This window comes from Phoenix dactylifera, unplaced genomic scaffold, assembly GCF_009389715.1.
Source record: "Phoenix dactylifera cultivar Barhee BC4 unplaced genomic scaffold, palm_55x_up_171113_PBpolish2nd_filt_p 001099F, whole genome shotgun sequence".
Taxonomy (NCBI): Eukaryota; Viridiplantae; Streptophyta; class Magnoliopsida; order Arecales; family Arecaceae; genus Phoenix; species Phoenix dactylifera.
In genome coordinates this window covers 114,128-126,862 of record NW_024068445.1, presented here as the reverse complement: position 1 = coordinate 126,862, position 12,735 = coordinate 114,128, and the positions used below count along the sequence as shown (strand labels likewise).

At 40.3% G+C, this 12,735-nt stretch overlaps 1 protein-coding gene across 1 annotated transcript; it reads right to left on the bottom strand.

Moving 5' to 3' along the window:
* Positions 1–5,714: 5,714 nt before the first annotated feature.
* On the bottom strand, positions 5,715–7,529 carry LOC103718980 (geranylgeranyl diphosphate reductase, chloroplastic-like). The gene has a single exon (XM_008808014.4). The coding sequence runs from the start codon at positions 7,356–7,358 to the stop codon at positions 5,973–5,975; it is 1,386 nt and encodes a 461-aa protein (XP_008806236.2). The 5' UTR covers positions 7,359–7,529; the 3' UTR covers positions 5,715–5,972.
* Between the last annotated feature and the right edge of the window lie 5,206 nt (positions 7,530–12,735).

Sequence of the window (12,735 nt, the reverse complement as noted above, 5' to 3'; positions counted from 1 at the left end):
ATGATTAGGCCCCTCCTCTTCTTCTTTTTTTTTCTCCAAATTTCATGTTAAGTTGGTTTTGCCTATATTTAATTGGGGTATGAAGATGAGTATGCGAACTCGGTATGGTTACATGGTGATCCTGTATTTACCAGTTAGCTGGCCAAACCAAAGCTTTCGAGAAATTCACAGCAAAAGATAAAAGCAAGCTGTGGCAGTGGTGGATCACTTGATAAACTCTCTGTGGCCTTTGTCAAGGGGGCAATTCATGCATTGGTCCATCCAGAACCTAGTAAATCCACAGCCTCCAAGAGGTGGAGAGCATGATGAGCTTTATTCTTGTTCAGCTATGCATCCCTGATTGGTAGCCGATCTCCAGTTATATTGTTTCAAGTTATTAACGATCATGGATCGGTGCCCAGCTGAGCTAGGATATTTGCAGATCTAACCATCTAGGGCATGAAATATGCACCACAATTACTCATTCAGAAGGAAATAATGGCCCCAAGCATGCTCCTGTCAATAACAAAGCGAACAAAGCTAGAGTGCTTATCGACACGTTAATACAAAAAAAGGGAAAAAAAGGGAGTATTCAATCTGCAGCTGAGATTGACAAGCTTAATGAACTTGTTATCAAGCTGAGTGAGCTTATTATTTTTGTAAGCTCAAAAGCATTCAGGTTTGGACGTGTTTTAAAGGGCTATTTAGTTAACTGCATTTGTCAGGCAGAGGCTATAGTTGTAGTTCTGTAATCTAATTGTAAGTGCTCAAAATAAAAGTTTGGGTGCTTATAGTGGCAATTATAGATTACAATTCAAGAGCTGGAAAAAAAAAAGGTGGGGTTCCAAAACTTGTAATCGGAATAGTAGCCTAAATTAATCGCAGTTTGAATTATAAAAGATATTGTAATTAAGAAAGCTTTTTGAAAGGGATTCCCTCGTTACTCTGACCACTTCCCTTTCTCCTTCTTCTCCACAGTGTCATTGTAATGAAAATAAATATATTTTCGTTATAATATTATTTCTAAAATTTAATGGGTAACGTACGATGTTATAATATTGTTAGAAAATTGACATAGTATTAGATTATTGCAATAGTAATATCATATTACTTTCGTAATAGTAATACTGTATTGTCCTATTATTATTATAGTAGCAATATTCCTATAACATACAGTATTATATTATAATATTATTATATTCATAATATTATAATGTATTACTATTACACTGTAATATAGTTACTATACTATATTATGCTTAAAAAAATATTATATTATTGTTTACTCTTTTATAATTACGTTATAATATTATTATAATATTACTAACATTATTATATTATTAGATAATTAATGTTACTATGATATTATAATATGTATATAATATTCTAATGATAATAATTATGATTATGTATAACAAATAATATTTAATAATCAATAGTTGTTGTAATGCTATAATAAATAAAATGTCCAGTTACTATAATATCAAATTATTTCGTATACATATAATTACTAAATTAATTATTCTGGTACTAATCCAATGATAATTTAATAGCAATATTGTTTTTCCATTGAAATTATAGAAATAATACAAAAAATAATATACAATACTAGAAAGCGTGAATACTTAATTGTTTTCAGGGAGTAATCTTATGAGCTCATTTAATACAGATAACCAAACAAAAATTCCTTTCTACAACTACAATTATAATTGCAAGCACTTGGCCTGTAATTCGATTGCGTGCAATTCGAATAAGCCAAGACTGAACTGTTCATGCAGCTTGCTGTACCTAGAAAATTTCTGCTGTCTGTTTGACCAACCTGTGGTGACTTTTTAAAAGAGGCTTCAGCAATAAATGGGGCAATCAGATATATCTATTGACCTCCAGCAAATCCAGTCTTGTAACCAATGGTAACACAGGATCTTGGTTCAGTTACAAGAGAGGCTTACGGCAAGGGGATATCTAACTTTTAATCCTAGTTGTAGATGTCCTAATCAAGATCCTCAACAAAATTATGGTTGCCAGAATGATTTGAGGATTGGGTCCAGGATGCCTACTACAGTCTGTTGATGATACTCTCTAAAGTTAATCACTAATAAATTATTGGCATTAAGTTCTTTCTCTACACTTTTGAAATTGTCTGTAGACTCGATATCAACTACCCTAAATTTGCCTAGTCCAAATCGACTAGATAGTGATCAAGGGTCTCACTTTAACCAAAGCCTTGCTTGCTAGCTCAGCAAACTCCCAATTAAGTATCTTGAGGCTCCCACAAATCACTAAACAAGACTCACTGGCAATTACTCATTCTCCTCCATCCCTGAATAAAATATGTTCGCTTTTCTATATCCATGTTACGCTCCAACCCATTACTTGGGCTGGCCATGTGACATGTCCCATAACCCCTAGGGCATGACCTTAGAGGCCATGCAAGATCCACAAATAACGCAAAACTTCAACAACATTGGAAATTATAAGATATAATTATCATTTCAATCTAATATAAAATAATTTCACCATTAACAAATAACAAAAGTTGTTCAACTACATAGTTCAATTATCTACCTGGCATTAGAGATGCACTAACCACTGCTCTATGCGATCATAAACCCCCAACTCATCCAATTTTACGTGTTCTGTGGCTCTACAAATAAAGAAATAGAGTGGTATATGCTAACAGCTCAATAAGAATCCTCCCCACACACTAGTGTAAATAATTTAATGATAGAAATTAATGAATAATAAATACTAAAATAAATGTCATTATATGAAATCCCTACCAACGGTTTACAATTGAAATTTATAATCACTACTCAAACTGGCCAATATAACCGTATATCATATATCATCAAAATATGAATTCTATTCAACCATATTTTTAAATAGTTTATTTGCCAATTTTTGGTTAGCATGATTCTGATCCGACAACAATTATCTCAACTTTGGACTATCCATAGTCATGCTTCAACCTATGAAGAGGGGAAGGGAAGGTTAGTGTAGAGCCTCGATCTCCTTCTTTTTCGCTTTCTCTAACCTTTCTTTTAGTCTTAGGCCTCTAGTAGAAGAGTCTCCAAACCAAGAATATAAGATGAGTCATCTAGTCTTCTTGATGGGTTATAGAGGAAGAAGAAGGTGATGAAGAAAAGAAGGGTCTTACGGCTAGGCTCTCAATTTTGGTATGATATTCTCGAGGGACTCTAATTTTCTCCTTTTCTCATGAGAGAATAGTTTTTTTATTGATGGAGAGGAAAAGGATTAAGTGCTACAATCAAAGGTTCTAGGATATTCTTAAGATCTATGGACTATGAAATGGTTGTTATATGCGGTATTTGTTGGAATTTCTTATAAAGGTGGGCTTCCATCAATTATGGACTGATTTTATTTTAATTTATTACTTATACAAGCAAAGTTGTTGTTTGAATGAATATTTAAAGAGCTCATAATTAATTTGTGATCATAAAGTGGTTTTGGATCTATTGTCTTAATCGTATGGTATAGTGAGTATTGGTGTAAGCTTGATTTGGTTAGTGGACTCTATAATGGGTGAATCCATTAGCATTACTAACTAGGCTAGGTTCCTACTCCATATATATATATATACACACACACACACACACACACACACGTTTGTAGAGAAATCATAGGGCATCAAGATCTCTGCATTTCTAGGAGGCACCCATCCCATCGAGGAGACAGGCATCAAGGAGGAGGAGAGGAAGATCTATCCGATCTCTGTGCTTTCTTCTTCTGCAAGATATTGCTGCAGCAATCATCAATGGCTGCTTAAAGCTTTCAAGGTACACTTCAATCTTCTCTGATTAAATTTATGGTCTTTTTTTTATGTTCTAATCTTCTGCATGTAGTCCATAAAATTCCACAAAGTTTTGATCGGTGGAAACAAATTCACAAGGATTGCTTAGACAGCCCTCAGATGGTTGTCTAGAATTATGAGAATTTAGAGAGAAGAGAGTATATTTTCTTATGAATTGAAAGGCTGGGGTTAATGATGATAAAAGGGAAACTAGGAGTAAATCTATGATGGAAGAAAGGATATTAATGCAAAAACTCCTAGATCTAAGGGCAATGGTTAGGGCTTAGGAAATATCTATGGTAGGATGATAATTTAATAGGAGAAGTGATGGACTTAGAGAGGCCAAACACAAACATCTAATTAGGTAAATACATATAAACTTGGACAAAGCTAGTCATTTATGGGGAAGATCTCCAGTTTATCTTATTAAGAGAGAGAAAATGGTGCAAGAGAGGGAGTTTGGAATAGGATGTGTGGCCTCAGACACTTTGCATGATGAGGGAAGAGGAGGATCAATGTAGTTATGCATGTATTTGGGTGAGATCTAGTAATTTTCTAAAGCTTTGTAAATAGAATTATATGCAGCAAAGTTTGCTTATGAAAAGAGTGTACTTGTAGTGTATTAGATCTAATAGGTACATAGAGGATTAGAAGAATTCTGGAAGATCTAGGTATCATGAAGAGAGGGTGCCAAAATGATGTGGTCTTAAAAAGGAAACATGTGATAATTAAGGGGTTAAATTAGGGTAGCAATGTCATAAGATATTTTTCTCTAGATGGAGATCTGGTGGAGGTGAATTTTAGGGAAGGATGGGTGATGAGAAAAGATAACTCAACTACATTAAATAGAACAAATGATAGTCCAAAATTTAGCAAGTGTGAAGGTAAACGATCAAAAGGTATTTTGCATGAATTAAAAATGGTATCCATGGTCCGGAAGGAAAGGTGTTCGGATGCAATTTGGATAGAAAATGATAAGGTTTAATAGATTAATTATGGATTAATCAAAAAAAATCATCCAAAAATGTAGCAAAAATAAGAAAATAGATATTTAGGACTAATTAGGCCAAACTGGGTCAAGGAAAGATGAAGGTCAGTCAGGGTAATGATCAAGAAAGGTTCAGAAAAAATCTGGTCTCCAGTCCAAACTCTAAAACTTTATTTGGAAAGAGAAAATAGGAAAAATCGTCCTAAAAATAGTAAAACATTGGAAATATGGATTCAGACTAAATTAGGACAAACTAAGCTGGAAGAGAGTGTGGTGAAGGTCTAAAAATAGATGAAAAAGTAACTTGGCCATCAACAAGAACATAAATTTATTAATTGTGATATTTGAGGGTTGTCTACACCTTTTTTGATCTACAAGGCAACTCAAAATTCCCTTAGGGCTCGTTTGGTTCGCAGGAAAAGGAGGGGGGAAAGTGTGGTCAACGGGAAAGTAATGAAATGCCTCTTGTTTGGTTGGAGTTTTCAAAGGAGAGAGATGGGAAAGTTGTATTCCCATGGGAATATGATTCCCACATTTCATGGGAAAGTCTTTCCCATGAGAAACATGGGAAAGTTACTTTCCCATGAGGTGGGAATCACTCCTTTTTTATTTTTTCCCAAAAAGACCCTTCAACATTAAAGAAGCATTAAAGAGGCATTAAAGAACTAATTTTTATTAAGGGCATAATAGGAATTATACATAACTTTCCTAGGAAAGTGGATGGTCAACCAAACATAAGCACTTTGGAAATTTGTCATTTTCCAATGGTTAACCAAACATGCCAAAAATACTTTCCTAGGTATCCTCTTCCTAGGAATATGATTCCCAGGAATCATATTCCTAGGAGGGAAAATCCTTTCCGCGAACCAAACGAGCCCTTAATAGAAACCTGATACATAACCCTAGAATCCAAAAACAAACTCTTAAGAGTCCTCCTCAGAAACAAGTGATCTTTGGATGGCACCTGATTTTCTCCAAACCAATGTAGAACTTGAGTCTAGCTCAAAAAACCTCTTTCAGTGAGATCCTGGTTAATCAAGCTACACTACAACAAAGAGCGGTGGAGATATAAATAAACTAAACCCTTGAATAAGCTCTCCCTTCCAAGTGCTTGCAAGCAGAAATATACATCTCATATAACTAGGATTAAAACAGAGTCCAAAATAATACAAGAAAAGAACTCCCGGAAGATGGCTAGCGCTCCGCTGAGGTCCCCAACCTCTCCACCGCCTTCCCCATAATTCCCGCCTTCACCAAAGTCCCTACCGTCCTCCACGCCAAGCCCAAGTCCTTCCGCCAATCCCCCACCGCCATCCGCTTGTATAAATAGCTCTCGAAGGTCATCCTCTGCACATGGTCGTCCCCGCAGAGCTCCACCAGCGCCTCCTTCGTGGCGTTGCTCCCGTAGAACACGCTCTCAAGGAGATCCAGGAACCGGAACATCCACAGGTACTCTCTGTCCCATTTCCTCAAGTACTCTCTCTTCAGATCCTCTTCGGTCACCATGCCCTCGCTCTTATCGTTCCAGATCCTCGCGATCGCCTCGCCGCAAATCCTCCCCGACTTCGCGGCGAAGTAGATCCCCTCGCCGGAGCACTTGGTTACGTACCCGGCGGCGTCGCCGACGAGTGCCACCCGCCCCACCACACGGCGCGGCCGCGGGTGCTCCGGGATCGGGTGCGCCTCCACCTTGATAACTTCCCCCCCCGCGATCTTCGGCCAGGCTCGGGCCCGGATCCCGGCCTGGTACTTCTTGATCTCCGGCTTGGACGACACCGTTCCGGTGCCCACAGCCACGTGGTCGCACTTGGGGAAGACCCATCCGTAGAAGTCTGGCGACACGTCGCCGCCGACGTACATCTCGGCGAGGTCCTCGTAGTGGGCCATCTTCTCCGGTGGGAGGCGGATCCGCTCCTGGAAGGCGATGGCGGAGGAGTAGGTGCCGGCGGAGATGGATCGGGCGACGCGGCTGTTGGCCCCGTCGGCGCCAACGACGATGTCGACGGCGAGGGTGGAGGGGGTTCCGGCGAGGGCGCCAGGGGCGGGGGATGATGTATAGTGAATTAAATAGGGCTCGCCGGAGGAGAGGGAGGAGGGGGGTTCGAGGGAGATGAAGAGGCCGGGGAGGAGGTGGGCGCCGCGGGATTGGGCGCGGGAGCGGAGGAAGGCGTCGAGGACCTCGCGACGGAGCATGGGGATGTGCTCGCCATGGCGGAGGGAGCGGCCGAAGTCGACGGCGAGGTTGGAGGGGGAGAAGATGCGCATGCGGGTGACGCGGCGGTCGACGAGGTGGGCGGGGAGGGAGAACTCGTCGAGCATGCAGAGGGGGATGGCGCCTCCGCAGGGCTTGGACCCGGCTGGGCTGCGCTCGATGAGGTAGGTCTCAACGCCGCCGACGGCGAGGGCCTCTGCGGCGGAGGCGCCGGCCGGGCCTCCGCCGATGACGGCGGCGCGGAGGAGGCGGCCGGCGGAGACAGGAGCGGAGAGGGAAGAAACGGAGGGGATTCTTCGGGGAGGGCGCGGGGATTTGAGTGAGAGGCCGGTGGAGAAGGGAGCAGAGAGGTGGACGGGGGCGGCCATGGGTGGGAGTACCGTGCTTTAGGGTTTTTAGGATACTTGGCTTCCAGTGTAGCATAGAGACTCGAATGGGGTAGTGGGTTCGGTACTTCAGTGATCACAGTGGCTCGCAGTACATAGATTTAGTTTTTTAAACAAAAATATTTAACGCTTGTGTCGTTTTCCTTCGTCGGGGTCGTGAGTGGGGCTGCGCGGTGATGGGCGCAATTGGGCATTAAGACGTCGTTTCCTTGGGTGGTTCTATATACACCCCCCCTATTGCTCAGGACACCCCCCAAAAATTAAAAAAAAATTAAATACTCTCTACACCCCCCCCATTTGCTAAGGACACCCCTAAAAAATTAAAAATTCCTAAATTACCCCCCACCCTCCCCACCCCTTCACCTAAATTGCTCTCTACACCCCCCAAACCCCCCCCACCCCGCTCTTCCCCTCCAAAACACCTCGCCAACGCCCAAAACCCCCCCGTTTCCCCTTCTCCCTCTCGTCGCCGGCATTCTCCCGATCTCCGACCACCTCGCCGACTTCTCCCGGAACCACCTCGCCGGCTTCTCCCGAAATTTTTTTTTTCACGGTTCGTGCTCCGTTCGGCACTGGATCGCCGAACAAAAGGCTTCTGTTCGGCTGAACAGTGCCGGACAGAAGCCTTCTGTTCGGCACTGTGCAGCCGAACAGATCTGTTCGGCACTGTGCAGCCGAACAGATCTGTTCGGTTGAGGGTTGCCGAACAGAAGGCTTCTGTTCGGCACTGTTCAGCACTGTTCAGCCGAACAGAAGCCTTTTGTTCGGCGATCCAGTGCTGAACGGAGCACGAACCGTGAAAAAAAAAAATTTCGGGAGAAGCCGGCGAGGTGGTTCCGGAAGAAGCCGGCGAGGTGGTCGGAGATCGGGAGAATGCCGGCGACGAGAGGGAGAAGGGGGAACGGGGGAGGAGGGGTTTAAGGGGGGTTTGAGGGGTGTTTTTTTTTTTTTTCTTTTCAAAACGAAACGGAGGAGGAGGAAGAGGGGGTGTATGAGAAAATTTCAAGGGCAATATGGTAATTACACTAAAGGTTAGTTTGGGTATTTTTTTTTTGGTTTTTGGGGGGTGTCCTGAGCAATAGGGGGGGTGTATATAGAACTACCCCGTTTCCTTTCATCCCGACTTCTCTTCGGCGTGACCGCATGCATGTTCAAACATCTAACCCTATTAAAACCGAATATTAGCAGCATCCAATCTCAAGGGTTTACCGGGCTGTTGCTGGGGTTCAGTGATGCCGCTTTGGTAGAAAAGTTCCAACATATTTGTGGGAAATATCGTGGAAAGACAGTAGATTGGATTAAGTTTTTTCATTTATACATATATTTATTTATTTGGCGCACACAATTTTACCCATTTGCACTTACGTCCTCCATGTTTAGAAGAATTTCAATTGGAGCCACCAAGGTAATGCTTCATTGCAATCTCATCCTTTCGTCCCACTGTCCTAATGTCACTGAATTTTGTAAATTTTGTGAATCATGAAAATAAAAGTAAAAATAACCTCTTGGATTGTTGCCTCTTACTCAACTAGCATGATAGTATTAACTTCTAATATATAATTAGAGTTTATTATACTGACTCAAACCTTATTCATATTATAAAATTTGATCATCTCCAAATATATTATAGTATTTCATATTTGAATAATTAATTATTTTCATAAAAAATTCAACCCTCTTCTTTTGTTCAAAAATAAAAAATAAATTATTTAAGTTTATTCTTTACAATATTTTGAAAAAATATGTTTAAAATATTTAAAAATATTGAGAATGTCAACATCTTTCTATATTCATATTTTTGAAATTTTTTAAAATATATAATTCATAATTGTTTTTATTGATGCTACAATTTTTTATATATTTAATATAAAAATTTTAATACTATATATATATATATATATATATATATATATATATATAATTGTGACCATTATACATGGGAGATGAAATACAACAAAGGAATTTCAAGCCAAAAAAAAAGAATTTCAAGCCAAGGAAAGTTTCGAATTAAGTACTTACACCAAATAAGACCGAAGCTTTGAAATCATTCGATCGTACCTAAGGAGCAAGTCGAGTAACCAGGAAGTGGCTAGGTATGGTCCTTAACAGACCAAATGAAAAGACTATCAGGCCAAGTAATCATTAGAAAGGCCAAGTGAAGATTAATGTCGAATCAACCCGATCGTATATGGTGAACTATAGATCTTTTCCTAATGGGCTAACCAAAGGGATCGGAATATAGTACAAGCTCAAGCAGTTATTGAGAAATCGTATAGGATCTGACATGTTTTTTTAGGGTACGGAGGAAAAATAGAGGAGTGGGGTTTCGGCATATGGGACTTAAAAATAAATAAAGCCTAGCATATAAAGACTAGAGGGCTCTCAAATTAGTACCTGAAGGTCCGTAGATTACAGAACCCTAGAACACTTGAAATGTTCTTGCCTCTTGGAGGCGAGAACATGAAGCAAAAGCAGGATCCTAACTCATCTTACTATTAGGCATGAGCAAGTTTGCAGGAGCATGATGGAGATGAAGAGGCTTTGGAGAGCAAAAGCTATTGAGGGCGATAAAGATAGAAGATGATCTTTTGAGACTTTAAAAAGATCTTTATACCATACATAACCATACCTAGAAGAATTCAAATTGGTTGTGGTATTTCGGAAAGTAACTTAATCAAAAGGGAAACAATCTAGTAATGACACAATCCTTAGCGGAAGAGAAGACATATTAGCACGAATTATCTCCATAAAAGAGAAAACCTCTAGGAAGCACAGGAATTCCGAAAGAAGTATTTTTTTCAAATGCTTGGTTGTTGGCATCTGATGTAGTGCAGATGTCGTGTTCAATAATCCCATCACCCTTCCGATCGATGGCTGATAAGATGTGGAGAGTATTGTGTATACCACATCCTAACATCCAAGGACCATTACACACACGACCGATCCAACGAAGTATAACAAAGGGAATTTCAAGTTAAGGGAGGTTGCAAATCAAGTACTTAAGTCAAATAAGACTGAAGCTTTGATATCATTCGATCTTATGCAAGGAACAAGCTAAGTAACTAGGAAGAGGCTAGTCATAGTACTTAACAGATTGAGTGAAAAGGTGGTCAGATTGAGTAGCCATCATAGAGGCCAAGTGAAGATAAATGTCGAATTAGCCCAATTGTGTATAGTGAATTATAGGTCTTTTCCTAGTGACCTAACCAAACGCATCAGAAAAGTACACGATTAGGCAGTTAACAAGAGACGGTATAGGATCTAATATTTAACGAGACATGACGAGTGAAAAAACAATAGTTTTGGTAGTTGAAACTGTCAGAAAAAGTGGAGTCCAGGTGTGGGCTTGTACCAACAGTCAACACGTATAGATACCAAACTGTCTGTAATTCTATGCATAAATAATGGGTGTAACCTAAAAAAAATCTTTTTTTGCCAATCAAATACTTAGCTTTATCCTTATCTTTACAATTAATTTACTATTTTATTTATCTTTAATTTTTTTTGCTTTTGTTACCCATTTCTACTCTAGTTTATTTATAGCTACAGCGTAGAATCATAGCCCCGGCTACATCCTACCTTCCTCTCTTTTAGAAAGATGGTATCATGATAGTAAAAATCCTTAAAGGTCAAGACACCAGGACTTGCATTACCAACCCTTCATCCTATCTTCTTTCAGGCTACCAATGATGGTCTCATGCCTACACACTCACACATGTTATCCTTCCTACCCCCAACAGAGGATTTCATGGGTAATACATTCTTTTCTAGCATGCCTAGTGGGACAATTGGGTAGCTGTTGTCATACCACTAAAAAAGAGAATTGATACTCAAACATCAGGACTATCAAGGAGTCCATCAGACCATGGCTAGGAGTCTTAGAGTTTCTAGGCATGGCTATCGAAAGTAATTCCTCCAACTTTGAAAGGAGTCGACATTATCAAGGACCATATCGGCTCTTCTCCTCAGAGCCTGGCCTTGAAGGTAATAGTTTATAGGGGGAGATTACCTTTCTACTAGCTGATTCTTATTAAGATATGGTCACGCTATTCAAATCCTACATGGATGAGAGCTAACACAATTTAGTGGAAGCATTTACATATCAAATGTCTACTGTGCTAAGACCACTTGTGGAACGATACAAGACTTTGGATTTTATGATAGAATAAGTTGAAAGACTTGTTTCTATCATCAAGAACCAATATAATATGCCGCAACATGCTCTAACACATACTTAGTGAACCTGGCTGATCGTACTTGATGTGGCTAAAATATGTTAACCAATTAGGAGGTGACATATGGCACAGAGAGGTTTAATTTTATTTTAATTTGAACATTTGAACTAGTCTGCATAAGGAAAGCTCGGATCTCTTCCTAGTGAATCAAGAACTCTAGAGCCCAAAATCCATCGGAAGAAGGACTCTTCATCTATAAACGAAGGCCCAACACTCAAAGGACGTATCAAACTCTTTTCAATTATTTTTCCTCTAGCGTTCTTGCTTGTCCTTCTACTATTCCTCCAAAACCCTCACTGACTTAAGCATCAGAGGGCTCGGCAGGAGCCAATATGGCAAGCCTTTCTTTTCTTTGGTGTGCAAGACAACAAACGTATTGTGAACTATTGGAGTATAAATTGTACAGAGCCCTCTGATACTTTAATTGGATTTTGGATAGCAACAGGTTTGTGCCATTTGTGGAAAATGAGAAGGCAAGAACTAGAGGAGATGAAGTCTAGAAGAAATAAACAAATTGTCAATAGCAGGCAGGCGAAGCCTTTGCAACCTCGAGATCCTATGCCTCAACATGCCACTAACGCTGCACAATCGGTGGAAGGAGTGATGACTAAGTAATTCAATCTGCTTGTTCAGTAAGTGTAAACCTTGACCATGATTGTGCAAAACATGCTACTGGTGGACGATCATCGATAAATAGCTCAACCTAACCAACCTGCATGAAATAATGATCGAGCTTGACCATGCAGCCTAGGAAGAAATCGTCCAAAAAATCAAGTGGAAAACCACTTGAAGTCCACTTCAAGCCCTAAAGAATCCTTGTTTGGCTGAATTCCCCATGATCCTGCCTAGAGGGACCATCTTGATCAACGGATCAAAAGAAAGGCATGGTAATGTAGAATTTGAAGAGAAACATGGCTGGATCTCTCGACAACCTAGGGGTCACCACCAAACAACCCTTCATGAAGGAAATCATGATAGAGTCGTCACCACTGAAGTTCAATATGCCATAGTTCGAGCAATATGATGGCTCTTCAAGTTCTTTAGATCATCTAGAAAGTTTCAAGACCCTTATGTTGCTGCACGGTGCTTCAGATGCTATAATGTGCTGGGATTTCCCTACTACA

What these genes read in the sequence shown, in the direction of transcription:
- LOC103718980 (XM_008808014.4), bottom strand. Translation starts at nt 7,358, where the DNA reads ATGGCCGCCCCCGTCCACCTCTCTGCTCCCTTCTCCACCGGCCTCTCA.